This window comes from Rhamphochromis sp. 'chilingali' (assembly GCF_963969265.1).
Source record: "Rhamphochromis sp. 'chilingali' genome assembly, chromosome: 9".
Lineage (NCBI taxonomy): Eukaryota > Metazoa > Chordata > Actinopteri > Cichliformes > Cichlidae > Rhamphochromis > Rhamphochromis sp. 'chilingali'.
In genome coordinates this window covers 13,946,338-13,963,687 of record NC_137936.1, presented here as the reverse complement: position 1 = coordinate 13,963,687, position 17,350 = coordinate 13,946,338, and the positions used below count along the sequence as shown (strand labels likewise).

Genomic DNA, 17,350 nt, shown 5'->3' with positions numbered 1-17,350 from the left:
ACTTGAACTCCGGAAAGTTATAAGAAAGACCGTCTTTTATGTCCAGTAAGGTTTGTCGGTCGTACACAAGGAGACAAGTGCTGCTCGTGAAAAAATAAAGGAAAAGTAAAATTAAACACAGAAGAAAGCCGTTGCTTGGGGGAGCTCGCGACGAGGCTGCCATACTCGGCGCCATCTTGATCACTCTCACATAGTGGCAAAGTTGTAGCTAGATTCAATCTTTGAGGGCTCATAGCCCCGAGCTTGGGGCTTTCACATTGGATTTTATCACCACTCTACTAGAAGAGAAAAGTCCTGCTATCTCTCACCCAGGGGCTACTGGAGATACTGACCATACCAGAGGTAGTGAGAGGGGCTGGGCACCATTAGGTCATTATCTGAAGTCTCACCAGCCGTCACCTCAACATTGCTGCTGACAACACACCCATCTTGTCATATAGTGTCTGCTTTATGTCGTGTGAAATACAGCTAACAAAAGAGACGTTAATAATGTAAAACCTGTCTCGGTGAAGTCTGTGAAGTTCTTGATGAAGATGTTGTATTTACCTCACATCAGCAGGGGTTATTGGGGAGGCGGTGTAATTTCTAAAGCGGCATTTTATTTGCTGGTGATAATTGTCATTGATAATTTATATGTTGGGAGTTTGGGCAGGGACTCATAGGAGCTCTTTTCTCCGTTACCCGTTCAGTTAACACGCCGCCATCACATCACCGCTTTTGAAGCTTGTTGTCTCATTTAAAGCAATTCCGTAAAACTGATTATGCCAACGATGAGTCAATTACATTTCAACTCTTATTAGTTCAGGATGCAAAAATGAAATTAGATGAGAATATTATTGTCAGAGATATATTATGCATTTCATTCATCACTGGAATGGAATGAGTCATACAGTGATGGGGATTCCAATCTCTTAATCAACTCTGCGCTCTGCCAGGCAGCGGCGGATGTGCCATGTGTAAAAATCACAATATAGCCTGTCTCTCATCATTCATTTTTATGGCCCTTCAACTCTGTGAGCACCGCAGGGTATGACATTACTACCAACCACTAGCTTAACTGAGTTTGCTCTTGGTATTAGCTGTGTTTTTTTTGTTTTTTTTTTCCCTCGCTCTTATGAATTTATTGAAGGAATTTTATTGAAAGATGGAATGTTTTCTGATGATGATGCTGATGTAAGAAAAATGTTGAATGGATGAGTATGAATTGTAATCTTGTTCTCTTTGTTTTATATTTCAGTATAATTATGAGGGCAATGACATCAGCGACCTGCCTGTCGACCTGTCTGTAGTTTGGAATGGAAACTTTGTCATTGACAACCCCTATAACATTAAAGGTGAGTAATATTAAAGGTTACTTATGGTAGGAACTGAATGTGGTTGAATGCGTTAGATTTGTCTTAGAAACCGGGAAGGAATTCAGTGTCCTGCAGTGACGTACAACATTTTTTTTTTTTTTAACCTTAACAATTATATTTATGACTCCAATCAGTATGTATTATGTAATAATCACCCAATCATCTTTTCTGCTTCATGAATGGCACATTACCCCCAAATACTACAGTCAAAAAGCAGCCATTGCTGGCCTATTGAGAGATTGAGTGGCTTCCTCCCACAGTCCAAAGACATGTATGTTAGGTTAATTGGTGGTTCTAAATTGGCCATAGCTGTGAATGCACTGGGCCCTGCAACAGACTCGTAACCTGTCCACAGCTACCTCTTGCCCTATGACGGCTCCACCCCCACCACAACCCAGATGGATGGATTAGTGGGTGGGTGTTTTTAGTTGGTTAGCTGTTTTAAATTACCATAGATACTGTTACATTTTGACACAATCTTTCACAGTTACATATTTGAGAACCGTATCTAGATGACTGTGTGTGTATTTGTGTGTAGAAGAGGCAAAACAGTCACATTATTAAACTGTTTGTGCTAACAAAAGAGAAAAAGCACAGTTAAACACTGCACCCAAGGAATGTGCTCAAATCTTCTGTCAATGCCAGAGAGTTCACATATTCTAGTTTTGGTCATTTGTATTCACTAATGCATATATTGAATAATAATTATGTCCGTCAAGGCTCAGGTTCCACCCCACGAGACTCTTTTGTCATGGCTAATGGGTAGCAACTAGTGTCAAAGGGATCAATGTAATTGATATTTTCTCTCTCTAAATGTTTTAAATTTCAGTATATTGAGCCACGTTTGGGATGTACAGTGTGTGCATGTTGTAGAGCAATGAGGCTAATTTCTGCTTTGTTTGCAAATTGTCCAATTTGAACAAAGCAGAAATTGGCAAGCGTCATGAGTCGAGGTGCAAAAGACCGCTACACTGTTAGTGTCTTAGGTTTACACCAACTAATATTCAAAAACACATAACCCTTTGCATTTTAAACAGATTTTTACCATGTTTTGTATGCATATTGTTGCATTTTCCTGTTTGTTAATCTCTTTAGTGTTGTAGGCATCCGTGTGTATCTTGACTTGTGTTATTTTAATGTGATAGTGCATAGAAGACATATATATTTCTTTAAACTGTATTAGAGTGCATTATATTTGATTTAATGTGAAACCACACCTCATCCAGGAACCTTGGGGGGTAATAATTAAACTCATATACATTCTCAGTGCACCACTGTGGGAGAAGACAATGAGATCATGTCTGTTGGATATAATTACTGGTAAAAGTCTTTATAATGCTGTCTTCGTAATTATTGTGGGTTGTAAAGCACAGTGGGGGATGTAACATTATTCCCCTGCTGTGAGGTAAAGTAACATCATCGCCAGTTCGATATAGTCTGTGGATGACAAGCACATTGAGTTTTGTACAACAGAGGGAGTAGCATAGTCTGCTCCTGGTTGTTACTCATTAATGTTTAAGGACACAACAAGTAATGGGTATTTTGGATGTAGTATTTAATGCCAGAATTTGCCGTTATATCTTACATGTTTGTGAGTTAGTGATTATTGCCATTTGTCAGTAAGGAAACACCACATCACTCTGTGCTGTTTATTGATCGCTCTTTGTAGTCTAATTGAGCCAAGCAAGCTGTTGTAGTCTTAAATGTCAGATATCTCTCAGTATGAGTGGTGTAACTGGTCTACATGTGTTTGTACCATGTAAACAAAGGCGTGTCTGTAGTATTGTAGTCTTTACTTCATCACTTTGTGCATTGTGTGTTAACTCAAATGTAACACATCAGGCAGTGACCTACAGCCTAAATATGACTCTCGTCTTCTTCTCCCTTCACTGCCAGCCACCTCTGTATTTCTCAGTGATGATAATCATCTAGTAGAGTGCAAGTGATGCTCACTCATCTTAAATACTGATAGGTTAATGTAATTAAAGGCGAGTCGTTTAGCAGCCAGTAATTGGCATAGGGTTTCTTTAAAGCTGCTCCATGACCAATGGGATTTGGGGAAGGAATAGCAGAGAAAGAGAGAGGAAAGATTTACTCTTCTGTTCCTCGTGCCTTTGGGAAATCGGGCCTTAACTCAACTTTGGCTCAGTGACACTGAAGAAGTTTTGAAACTTTATGATAAAGCTGAGGAAGTGAAAATAAAGCAATTTAATTTCATTCAAAAGAAAACTGTCAGGTTTCTTATCTGCTTATTTCAGTCTGAAAATAAGATAGTCTTTGACTGGGGGGAGTTACAATCCAGCTGATAAGCAGCAACATAAGAGACTGGTGCAAGGATTTATAAAAACAAGGAGAATATGCAAACTCCACAGAGAGGTCCCAGCTGGGAAGTAGGTCTAAACCTTCTTTGATGTCTTTGAGGCCACAGTGCTAACCGCTAGCACACCCTGTCATTTCTAACATATTATATTGACTGGATGTTTTATTCACTTGGTAGCCTCAGTTCAACAGTAATAATTTCATGATGCTTCATTTCTCCCTCCTTCTCTTCAGCTCACCTGTATAAGTGCTACGCACTGAGGGATAGCTGTGGGATGTGTTTGAAGGCAAACCCCAGGTTTGAGTGCGGCTGGTGCGTTGGGGAAAAGAAGTGCTCCCTGAGACAGGAGTGTACTCCCCCAGAGAGCACTTGGATGCATGCCACAACAGGAAACAGCCGCTGTGCTCACCCCAAGATCACCAAGGTAAGACTTGATAATAATGACACATGCTTACACATATTGTATTGCAGTTAAGCATGATTCCAAGATAACAGATGGTACACGTCTTGTTGTGCAAATGTACCCACACATGCACACAGACCCCTATATCCAGACATATAACTACATGCAGAGTGGACTGTGCACAACAGAAATATTCTCTTTGACACAACAAAATTGAAGAGAAAAATAAAGCAGAAATAGTTAATTTTTTTGTAATTTCTCAGCTCATTATATCACAACATTTCAAAAACCCTTTTGAATGAAAGCTGTTTGAGCAAAGAATGTGAATCATAAAGTGTCCACATTCATCATTAGCCCACTTTAAAAACAACATTGCATGGAACAGCTAAATTCAAGGTAAAAAGAATAGGCTTCTCTAAGCACTGCTAAAGCACACACTCACGCTGCTGATTGGTTGTTCATGACCTAGCAACTCACTGCAAACAACTCAGGGGTCTAAGAAGAGAGGCTTCACATTACAGTATGTTACTTGTAAGCAGGCTATGATTGATTCTTATGTGTTTTTTCTACAAGAATCCAAGCCAGATCATTAGTAAAAACAAATTTTTCAAAAGAGGAGCTTTGAAAAGTCTTCCTGCTCTGTGTCATTGTTTGGCCCCGGAGAGTGAAGGGGACATCCTAGGAGGGCAGACAGCAGAGAGGATAGACAACTTAGAAGCCAACACTAAGACTGCAACAGCAACACAGATGGGCTGGCAAGGAGGAGGCAGTTCACACACTCCAAGACTGAACACACTGACGAGATCAGAGACAACGGCTTCACACAGAAGCGCACACAGACACACACATGCACCTAAATGAAGAGTTAGGGAGGGTGGTTGTCTGGAGAGAGACAAAGAAGCCGAGGATGTGGTAGTGCGTTAATTGTGTCCCGCCACGGGTGCTGAATATGTGCGTGCACATGTGCATGTGTTCATCTGACAGGCTGGCAGAGCCGAGGCGTCTAAACACCATAGCGTAACCATCTGTTGCCACTAGTAACCGTGGCGGTGGTCCTCGTCTGAGTGCGACCTGGGTCACAGTTCCTACAGCTCACCACTGGGACTAGTGCACACACAGTGCGGTTTGAAAGCAATACACTGCTGTGTGAGACGCGTCCTGACATTCAGCCCTCTCGTCAGTCTGTCTTCTTCCATTTTTACTGTGTCTCCAACAGTGATTCAAACTTTCAGCCAAGCATTTCTTCCTTTAAATGTATCTCAAATAAGCTGAAGAATCATCTAAATTCTTCAACTTAAATGAGTGTGAAATATATGTTTAATATCCATGCTCATTTCATTGATGTTGACTTGTGTGACTGAAGCCCTCAGTCCATTTCCTGTGTGACACGGGCTCGTCTCTTTGAATGTGTAATGAAGATACTGGTTAATTGGAGCTCTGGCACATAGATAAAACCATTTGCTAATGCTCCCTCTCTCTTCGTGCTCGTTTCAGTTATCTCTTTGAAACAAGCATGCAGAGGCAACTGGGTTGTGTGTGCGTGCTTGCGGGAGAGAAACGGGAGGTGGTAGGGGGGTTGTGCTCACAAGCATGTGCCGTTGCATGCATATGTAGGGGTAAATCCTGCCCTTGGGCAAGATGTTGGTGGCAGTCAAAAAGCTGGCAAAGAGCTTCAAAAAGCAGCAGGAGAAGAGACGCACTGCAAGTTTGAGAATGCAGAAGAAGAGACAAAGAAGTGGAGAAGAAAGAGACACTGGGGGAAGCGTTATCACCAAGCTGCGCCGCTGGCCTCACCTCTCTTCTCCACCTTTGACATTTACAGTTTGACATTTAACGCCAAAAGAACATCTGCAGATGACAAAGAAAATCTCTCCTTTTTCATCCGCCATTTTATCTTCTCCCGCCCCCCGCCCCCCAAAGAGCATCACATTGGCCACACAAATTGAATATTATTCCACTTCTTACCAACCATTTGGTCAAATCCCCCTTTCCCTGTTTCATCTTTTTTTTCTTTTTGCCTGATTCAGCCTGCTTTGTTCATTTATGCAGCATGCTAACTGCTGTGTGGCCAATAGCTGGTGGATTAACCACTAATTTCATTTGGACCAAGGAATGTGTGTTCAGCTGGGGAGGAAACACCACTGGAGACACACATGTGTGCACAACATACACACAGTAAGAGCTGTCAGAGCAGCAAGTGTTTAACTTATTTAGTGTTATTTTTGAGTGGGCTATTGTCCAGTTGATATTTTTCAGTAGTGTGCGGTGTGGCCACTGTGCCACTAACAGCTTTGGCACCTAGTACTTCTCTCCAAATTCAGCAATTAATGTTTTAGGTACTAAATGATGATTTTAGACATTGTAAGAATTTGGCTGTTAAGCTGATGAAGTGCTATTTTTATTGTGCTGCGTTTTTGTGCACTGACATTGTGCACAAAGATTAATTAGTACTTCCTTCCAAGCAAGCAAGAAAATACTCCCTGCGTGTGTGTCTTTGAGCCTGCGCTAACACTCACACAAGCCAGCAAGACTCACAATGGTGCCCACACATTCTCAGAAGCCTCCAAATGAAAATAAAGTAAGCTACAACTTAGGTAGTCTGTATTATATTCTCAAAATGGCATTCAAAGCCACATGGATAGGGACACACACACATACTCTCTATGCCACTGTGTCCCAGTGTAGCACAGCAGTGTCCTGGTACTGGCCCTGGATGCTGCCTGGCCCTCCATTATCCATCATCTCCTGCCTGCCATCTCCTAGGGGACAGGAAGAGCATCACAGCTAGCCCTTAGAAACCAATTAAAACAACGCCGGCCATTCCAGTCTGTGTGTGTGGGAGGGTTGCATTTTTAGGGTTTTAGCACGTGGTAAGCTCCATGTGTTTATGTGTGAGTGTTTCTTGATGTTGTATATGTATTAAAGTGCATAAATGGATCTGATGGCCTATCATTTCTCCCTCATGTACTGCTTTAGTGGTTTTTGCCTTTGCCAGTTTTCTTTATGTCCCATCTCTTTTTTGTAGCTAGTCACATTTGTTTTTCTCATCCTTTATGGTTTTTTGGCAACACTTTTTTTAAATTTCCATCCCTTCCACCGACTATTTCCTCTATCTATTAACTATTCAGTATTTTTCATTTTCCTTTCCCTTATTTTGAATCTCATCCTTTGGTCTCATTGTTCCCTTACCTTCTATCTTCCTTACCCTCTTGCTTGCAACCTCCTTATTATCCATATAGAGATAGATATTGTTCTGTTTACGGGTGTTGATTGACCATGCTTCTGTGATTTGCTGATTGTATTTTGGGGCTAAAAAGTAAGCCCCCACTGTTACAAAAATAAGAGTATTTACCCACTGTTGGGTAAATACTTAGCGTGCTCATTCATAAAGGGGAGGATTGTAACTGGATGTCAGCCACGATGATGTCCTAATTAAGCTCGTGTACTTGTTTAATGATCAGAGTTCAGCCAGAGGGATATAATTGGCCCCGATGTGATTCTGACTTCTGACACAGATTTGTTCCTGTTCTATAAGGCTACACATCTTCAGAGCTAATATTGTTTGACTCAGTCACATGGAAACATTTAACGTTTAAAGACTTATTTGATCCCTCTCTTCTTTCACGTCATTGCCTCTATCAGATTGCTTGTGAGTTTTTGTTTTTGAAAGCCTTTCATATCACAGATAAACTCTGGAAGCCTTACACCATGTTCATATCATCTCCCCCCGTGTCCCTTGCCCGTTTCCCCCTTCCCCCTCCTCCTCTAATTTGCAGATGCTATCTGTGCACTGCTTCTTAGCCATCCACAATAGGCCTGACATAAAGCCTCAAATACATCGGGACAAGTCAGCCACAAAGAGAAAAAAGCGAGTATGAATGAGTGTAGAGCGTTATGATGGTGAGAGGAGAATAGAGCGAGTGTTTAGGCTGGTGGCTTTTATCAAAAAGGGCGCTTTGTTTGTGTTGTTTGGTTGTGGATGGAACAACGTGCATGCGTGTATGCGTCTCACTCTGTGTCTTTGTGTGTCTATGTGCTTGATAAGCCAGTGCTTATAGAGAAAGAGAGGTTGATTACCATATCTAAAGATTGTGACTGAGCACTGCTGCATGCCAGTCATTCTTTTGTCTCCAGCTAAAATCTATACATTTGGGCACACTGTCAAAGACTGAGACAGAGACTGAAATAAAAGACACAAGTTCAAGATGGAGTGCCAGCTGATAAATAGCCATTAATTAATATGTGCAGCATTTCATTTCTGGCTTGCATGACACTGGGCTTTGTTCCCATTGTGTGTTTGTATTAATGGTTTTCTAAACACCTGTGGCTTTTACTAACCTGCCACCTTTTCCATAGTGTTAGACTGGGTATCATTGTAGTGCCAGGTGGGGAAATATTTGAGTGGGTTGAGAGGTTAATCTAATTAATCTGTAAGACTGTAGATAAGCTTTAAAGAAGCTGAATATTGCAGAACATATTTTCATTGTTGGCATGGTGTCAGTAAGATTGATACTGTCATTATGTCTGAGTGGTAAAAATGAAGCTACGACTGCTGCTTAGCTTGGTACAAAGACTGAATACAAGATGTGGCAGCTGCAATGGCTCTACCTATTGCCATGTTATAATATTTCTGTTTTACACAAACAAGCCATAATATGTTAATTAGTGACTTTTGGTGCTGATAGCTGGATTTTGTAATGATTTAGATATCTGAGCTGGCTTTTTTCCCCACCACCTTTGTTCTTTATGCTGTGCTAAGCTAACTGGCTGCTGATAGTATTTCCTAAACTATTAAATTATTTCTTTTACAAACCTGAATATTTGAATACATTATCCCTGCTGTCACCTTTTCCAGCACTTGGTGTATTCCCATCCTTTTTTAAAAAATAGATTTGTGAAGTATGCGATACACACAATGTTTCTGCTCTTAAGAGCTGTATTTATTTGACAGTTCTGCACAGGTAGCAGTTCGTTCCGATCCAGCTCTCTCTCCCGCTCGACTCTGCCGTCACATATAGACAAACAGAAAGAAGACACTGTCATCACACAATCGCCACCACCTGTGGCTCACCTGCCTCCCGGTACCGCCCCCTTGAGCTCACTGCACTACTCCTCCCCTGCAGCTGCGCCAGGGACCACACCTCCGCCACAAGATTAAATTTGTAAATTTATTAAAGCAAAGGACTAGTCGCACCACTTTTAAAGATGGCAAAGGTTTTGACCACAATCACTTAATTTCACTAGAATCACTGTCATTAAAGGATTTCTTCATAGAGAAAAAGTAAATTTGCACAGCGTAAGGTTCAGCTTTAGCGAAGCTTGACAAATGAATCAAACTGTTAATGAATCTTCGTGACAGTGCTGACCTTTGAAGGAACAAAGAGTGATATGGAGGTCAAATTGAGTGAGTTGACATAGCGGCACACGGTTTTCAGTAATTTGTTGGATGGCACAAATATTAACCGTTTTAAGTCAGTGTTTCACCAGGCTTCCAGCACCACTAAAGACTTACAAGTGGAGTGGCCCATATTCTAGTTGTTGGTGACCGTTGAACCGTCCAATCAAATAAAACATATGGGAGACTGGTCACTGTTTTACCCCTTTGTTTCAATGTTGACATGTTTGTCTGTGTCTTTGTAGAGCTTTGTGTGCCATACAGCAACTTTTTTCTACACCAAGCAAAAGATTGCTGTGTTAAAAAAAAAAAGCAGGATTCATAATCAATCTTTTTTTTTTTTTTTTATACATTTTTTTGTGTGTGGCAACTTACACCCCCACTCCATGACATCCAACCACTGTCTCCCCCAATAACCCCCCTCCCTGTTGCAACAAATGACCCCACTGCCCCGCCGTGTTCTAATCCAATTAGCTTTAGCCCTAATTATACTAGTAAAGACTGATTACCATTGTCTGCATTGGGGCTGAATGAATAGAGCCATGATTAGCGACTAGGCTAGCCTCGGGTAGCCATTAGCACCTCCGTACACCTGTCACAGACCTCTAGGGAAAAAAAAAGCAGAAACCAGGGGTCACTATGTGTTCTAATTGTATTCAGCCTATAAATCTTCACAACATTAAAAGAGGGACGTAAGTGAGGGTTTGATGGGTAGGTCCAGGTTAAGTGTGCGAGTTGGCAAGTTGTGAATGTTTGACTGAATTGAGGTGGAGTTAATGGATTCAAGGTCATTTTTCATCGTGCTTAATGAGGTAGCAAGAATGTAATTCATGCAGAATGAAACATGACCATAATGACCTAAGTAAACTGCCATTCATGCTTAAACACAATATACGCCACATGTGTTGTTCTGCTTCACTTATGTCCTCCTTTCTTTGGTCTACCACCCAGTTGTATCCTGAGACTGGGCCCAGACAGGGAGGAACCATGCTGACCATCACTGGTGAGAACCTGGGTCTACAGTTCAAAGACATCCAGAATGGAGTCCGTATCGGCAAAGTGGCATGCAACCCTCAGGAGGACGAATACATTAGCGCTGAGCAGTACGTTGGCATTGTCTCTTTCTTCACCCTGTTACACCCACTGATTTTAAACCTCACTCTTTCTAAAACTCATTGCTTTCTTTTTTGTCTTGTCCCCTATTGTTGTGACACTGAGTGCTAAGCACAACGCTGTGACTCTCTCAGACCTTTGTTTCATAAAACCTTCAAAGGTTAAATGCTGTTTTCCACTAACAGACAAAACCAATTCCTCACAAATAGCCTCAAGCTGTGCATGGTGCTGCTACTTTCTGTACATGTTCAGTCCGAGTAACTCTGACAGCAACTTGAATAAAACCTGTTCAACTCAACTAATGCTCAGGTCAGGTCAAGCAGCATTGAAATACCTCGTATAACTCGCCTCATTAGGATTAATTTGACCCATTTTTAGATATAAGTGGATTTAATATTATCAAAAGTGTGCAATATACATCTACTGAAAGCTATTCTTCATGAAAGGTTGTCATGTGAACACTCTAAGTTATGTTTACTGTTTTCTGGGAAATGGTGAAGTACAGCAGATTGCACAGATGTAATTTAACTCCCATTTAATAGCTGCAGTTGTATATCCTGAGTAGAACTCAGAGTAATGTATAACAGTCATGTTCAGTTTATGACTGAGCTCTTTGTTTTAACTGTTAACAGGGTGCCTCTTTGAAAAAATGTTCTTTATTTCACGTGTAAACAATATCATGTGAATCATTAATTAAATTACATTCAGAATAAGAAGAAATCTGGGGCACTGGCACACTGGCAGTGCCCCATTATAGCTCCTCCAAATACTGGGGCAATGAAATTACAAGATGAGTCCCACTTTCTCTTTTATGTTGTATTCATCTAAGCAGACAAGATACATTTTCTGATGAGGAAAGAATTGGTGAAGCTCGTCACAGTTGGAGGCGTCCTCAATATTCTATTTCCAACCATGTTGCTGTCATTGTACAAAAATGCCCCATTTGCTGAGTTTTGCAGCACAGTCCCAGCAGACTTGGTTTTCTTTCTGCCACCCTCGCTAAGAAGAAACCAGAAGAAATGTGACTTTGATGGTTTGACAGTCAGGAAAACAGAATGCTGTTCCACACTCACTAGTGGGTTTAGAGTAGCGTAGTGACATGTCAGTCTTGATTTATAATTTATAAACTCGTGTGTTGTTTTGTTCAGACAGAGCGGAGCAGTTTTACATTCACTTCTATCACGAGGCCGTGCTGTAGCCTAACTTTTTTTTTCCCAAACATGTTCATTTTCTCCAAGTGATCACATCCAAACGTCAAGATGGTGACGTTTAACCCGGCCAGCTCAATAATGCTGCTTTTGGCCTGTTGCCATAGCACCCGCAGGAAGAGGAGGGCGCGGTTAGCAGTTAGGCTGTCATGCTAATTAAAAGTGATGTTAGCCATACAGTGCCATTAGTGTCCCGTTTGCACTCGTCATTCCTGTGACCCCATCAGAGCCATAGCACAGAAAACAAGACGGGGTCACAGCATAGACGGCACAGGTCAAAGGTCAGCTGCGAAAGACAAGAGGATGTGCAATGACTGTTGGGCAAAACGTAGACACCTTGTTCTCACTCTGGCTTTCTGCTTCTGCCACCTCTTCTACATCAGTTTCTATGATTGGAAAGAATTGGATTGCAAGGAAGTGTGGCCTTTTCCCACCTAAGTCATCAAATATTCACTACATGGTTTAACTTCACTTTGAGAAAAGTACATCATTGCCAGCAGTGAAGAAAAACAGAACCTAAGCTCCCTCTTTTTATTGCCTTATTAGTAGTTACTATGTGACAATTTGACATATGTTTAATTTTTTAACATTCTACATTCCACCAAAGTTATTTGATTGAGTGAGGCATAATTTATGTTGTTGTCATCTTAGCTAATGTAGTTTCTAACCACGTAATACCAGCTCAGTGTAGCCACCTGTCATCTGGGCAATAATGATGCAAGCGGAGCTGCATTCCTAACTGAGATTTGTCCAGCATTTTAATCATGGCCTCTGTCATAGCAGGAGGACAGCGAATAAATGAAAGGGAAAGTAAAAACAATGGAAACGCACAGCATCGCAATGTGAAATTCATTGTTGCGGCCGCGATGCAGTTGCCATGGCCACCTGCAGGGTGGATGGAAGCAGGAGACTTAATAACTCATCGCAGGGAGGGGAAGCTGAGGTGATGTGTAGGATATGAGCTTGTTCAATTAATCAAGCTCTTTCCCTTTATCCCTCTCTCCTTCTTACTTCTTTCTTTCTCCTTTCTTCTCTGACTCCCTCCTTCCTTTGCTCTCTCGTGCTTTCTCTCTGTCTCATTCGTGCGCTCTAGCTAATTAACATTCAACTATGTCTCCAGTGGGTGAAACATGAAATGAGTGTGTGTGTGTGTGTTCTCCCTGTGGGCTACACCACCATTCCTCTCCATGTTCAATCATTTCTCCTGTGGATTTTCATTTGGCTAGCCAGCGCCCAAGGCCAAGTGCGCAGCTTATGGTTCTACAATACACGCTAATGCATGAACACACACAGAAAAGCCTTTAGTTTCGTAGCAGTTCACATTATCTCTAATAGAACATTTAGTCTGTTTTTGTTATTTTTTATGAATAAGATGGAAACTAATGAAACACTTCACTCATAAATATCTGAATGCTTTTCTGATTAGACAGAGCAGAAAAGAAGTATTCCTCATTTTTTTCTGTCCCTTTTTTTTGACCAAGTTGTCACACTATTAAGCAAACACTGAAACTGAAAACATTCACTCGTTTACATAGTGATAAACTTTTTTTCCTCTTGTTTTCAGGATTGTGTGTCGGCTAAATGATGCAACAGGTTACAGAGTGCAGGAGGCTCAGGTGGAAGTGTGTGTCAGAGACTGTAGTCACCCCGACTACAAAACAGTCTCAAGCAAGGCCTTCACTTTTGTGGTAAATGTTGTTGATGTATATTACAACTGTGTTTTTGGATGATTGTAACACATGTATTTGGCAGCCACAGTCCAGTCGATAAGTGACGCTTAACTTGCTCGGCCTCTGTCTGTGTCCCTCTTTAGTCCCCATATTTTTCACGAGTCCATCCTTCCACCGGGCCGCTATCTGGAGGAACAAGGATCACTATTGATGGCAGTCATCTCAACGCGGGCAGCGCTGTGTCTGTGAAGATTGGACTTCACCCCTGCCGTTTCGTGAGGTGAGTTAATCCAGAGTGCTTGGAGTATCTACAGTATATTCTTTTAGTTCAAGTGTTTCAACCTGAAGATTTTTTGGGGGGGCAGTTTACAACAAAGTCACAGAACTCTTGTTTATGTAAGGTTTTTATAGAGGCTGATTTTTCTAAGAAAATGACAGTTTAAATTTGTGTTGTGCTGCTGTGGAGGCAGGGGACCATGTTGATTAAAGCTCTCCAAACAGTGAAGAGGAACCATTTGGCCTTACCGTTTCAAGATGTTGTAACAAATGTTTGCAGATTTACTACTGATTTACTGGGTTAAAGTGTAGCTGTTTTATTTCTGCTCTTTAGACAAATAATAGCCATGTAATGCAGAATATTTTGCCTACATCTGCTACTGTTTTTTGCCAACTTTTCCCACCGTTTGCTGCGTTTAGTAATTGTAGTTATTCCCTGTTTTTAATGTATGACATTCTTCCCTGGTCAGTGCCTTCGATTTGTGCAGGACTAGCAAAAGCAGCGAGTAACAGGATGACCTGCAGTGCTGTAATTCCCAGCAGGATGACAGTGTAGCCTTTCCCAGTGAAGCCGATATCGTTGTTCACTTCTGCTGTGGATGGCTTAAGTGCATGGCCCACATTTTCTCAAAGATATGACTATAATTTAAAAGGAATGATATGGTGTTGCTGGTAATTGGTAACTTACATTTTGCTGCTTTGAACCGATGTTTGAAATATGTAATTTTTCTCTTTTTAGTTTTTGGAATGATCTTTCTCTGCTATCTTCACTTGTCACTCAGTCTGCAAGAGGTTGTGTTTGGATTTCAAGGAGAGGAGACATTGATCCAATTTGATATGACTCTAATTCCCCTAGCCAAGAACTCCATTGTTTCTTTGAGTCTCTTGCTGGCAGACTCACAAAAAACTGGGCTCTGAACTAAATCCAATCATGTATGGTGTCTGGCAGATGGCACAAGAAAACATCACAGAAAAGATTGTTAGTTCCCTAAAACAATCGCATATATACTGAAAAGGTTTATCTGATGGAAGCTTCCTTATGGAGGTTATGTTTGTCAGATAGGAAGTGGTATAGGAATACTCCTTGTTTCCACTTTTCTTGTTTCTTTGCTTTAGAGTGGTGTTTTTTTATTGTAGTGGTTCCGTTCTCTTAGGCAACAAGTGACAGGTTAAACTAATAAGCTTGGACCCATCAAGTTCTTTTTATAGCATATCAAAAGCAAAAGTAGAGGCCAATTTAAAGCTCTGTAGCACATCCCGAGAAAGGTGAACATAATAGTCTTGGCCTTTCATTCACTGAGCAGCAATAACCTTTATGGCCAAAGTAATGAACTGGTTGAGTCTATCTCTTTAATGTGTCTTTGTATTCAGTGGGGCCTCTGCTTTAATCAAAACCTATTTACCCCGAGTCACTCATCCTCTTATCTCCCTGTGCAACCCCTTTTCTTTCCTTTTTCCTTTCTGTGTCCCCTTCTGGCTTCTTTTGTGTGGCCGCAACCTTGTCAAAAATACGTACGCGGCACCACTGGCACTCTTGACAGTGACAGCGTTGTGAAAACTGTTTCCATGGAAACACAGCACTAGTGGAATGTGAAAAACCTTTTTTTTTCTTTTTTCTTTTTTCCATTCGTCCTTCAGTTTTTCCCGTCTGTCTTCATCCCCTCTTCAGCAGCATTTCCCTCTGAGGACCCTGTAAAAGGAAATAAAATAAAATTTCCTCCTGGGACAAAGACTCCCAATATGTCCGTTCTTGTTCAGTTGCCAAACCCCACCCGAAATCCCAGTAAAGACGCAAAAATGGATTTTTGTTCTTTCATCTTCTCCATCTTCTGTTTTATGTGGATTTTATTTCCACAGCGGATAGTGGGGGAGGATCTGTGTACAGATCAGCTTGCTCTTCTCATGTTCAAAATTTCATACTGTCCCACCTGCCTCCGTGTCTGCACCACTCATACGCGCAACCTTTTGCACATTCTTTGAGTGCTTTGTAGGGCGTTGGCAGACGTCGACTGACACAAAAAGCATACTTACACCCCGAGTAAGTGTTAATCTTCTGCCTGTGAACAGCATTTATATGGAAATTCACAAACCCTCTACACAGTACACTTGATCAACACACTGTGCACGTACACAGGTATGCGCACATAGGTTGCCATCCCCACCGCTTCTCTTCCAGCAGTGTCTTCCCTCGATGGGGAGGGGAAAGTGGAATGAGCCAGTGGAGTGGAGCACAAAGTTTCTGGCAGCAGCGCAAAGTTTCACAGCAGGTCACAGCTGGCTGGCTGTCTGCAAGGGAGGGAGTTACATCACACAGAGAGACAACCAGCCTGATCTGCCACTTCAGATCTGTTAGCCAGAGAAAGCAAAGGAGGGAAGGAGAGACGGACAGAGAGAGGGAGAGTGTGAGGGCTTTGAAGTACAACAGTGTATGATTCAGGCTGACGAAACCAGGGCTGGACAGACTGAAAGATGTTGGCCTTGTGGATGTATGACAGTCACCGCCGTGTCTGTGTTACAAGTAATTAAAAGGATGAACAAGAGTTTCCTTCCTGTGTAATTGTGTTTTTCTGTTTGGGGTGCCTAAAAACTCATTGTTTCCAGGAACTATTAGTATTAATCTTTAACTCAATCACTATGAGACACACCTTAGCCTGTGACTTCCTTTTCTCTTGTCTTCTCTTATATCTCCCTCACTTTCAGGCGGAGCGCCAAGGAGATAGTATGTGTAACCCCAGCAGGCCAGGCCACGGGCCAGACACCTGTCATGGTGGACATAAATGCTGCTGAGCTGAGAAACCCAGAGGTCAAGTTCAGCTACACAGAAGATCCTACTATCCTGAAGATCGAGCCTGACTGGAGTATCGCCAGGTAAGGAACCAATCAGAGCTTTTCCCTGTGCTGCTTCCAGGACAACATAGTTGAACATTTTGGATTCATGTTTGTCTTTTTGTTTTTGTTTTTCTGTGTTGTATAGAAGAGCAAAGACAATGCAGTCTTATATTTGAGTTATCAATTAATTCTCATTGTTTACATAGTGTCTTCCAACCCTGAAGGTGATAAACACTGAATATTTTAGAGCACTTGTTAGAAAATGGAGGTGTATTGTCATGAGTTACTGTATTTTTAATGTTTTGCTCACTCGTTCATATGGCGAACTATCAAACATTCACTGTATAATGCATCAGCATATCATGTGATGATTTCCTTATCTATAATTTATATCAATACAGTGTTTTATCTGCAATTCTGCTTGATGAACCTAGAGCTACAGAACAAAACAAATACAAACGCATGAATACATTATTAATCACCGGTGATGACTAGAGCAAATTATTGGCTTTTTTTCAACTACTCTGAAATGTGAACTTTGTGGAGAGCGTATTCCCTCACCGTTGTCACACTTGTTTTACTTTTCTAAACATATTATTTATTCAGTTTATCTTTATGTTTCTAAAGCAAATCTTTGAGAGCAGGAACAGCAGTCAAGGAGACTCCTGATGCAGTGCTGCTAGTTGATGAGCTGCAGCAGAGATGTATCTGTAAATATTACTTGACTTACTGAAATGAGTCTACATAGCCACAGGAAGATTTCCTCTTCAAACACAAGCTG

The 17,350-nt window shown here is 41.4% G+C and overlaps 1 protein-coding gene across 4 annotated transcripts in view; it reads left to right on the top strand.

Moving 5' to 3' along the window:
- plxna1b (plexin A1b) overlaps window positions 1-17,350 on the top strand; it is a 184,468-nt gene that overhangs the window by 141,139 nt on the left and 25,979 nt on the right. For all 4 annotated transcript variants that reach the window (XM_080892383.1, XM_080892381.1, XM_080892382.1 and 1 more), the window contains exons 11-16: window positions 1,238-1,334; window positions 3,909-4,099; window positions 10,425-10,576; window positions 13,359-13,482; window positions 13,608-13,744; window positions 16,441-16,608. In XM_080892383.1, coding sequence (XP_080748509.1) covers window positions 1,238-1,334; window positions 3,909-4,099; window positions 10,425-10,576; window positions 13,359-13,482; window positions 13,608-13,744; window positions 16,441-16,608 — 869 coding nt within the window. The remainder of the gene's footprint in view (window positions 1-1,237; window positions 1,335-3,908; window positions 4,100-10,424; window positions 10,577-13,358; window positions 13,483-13,607; window positions 13,745-16,440; window positions 16,609-17,350) is intronic.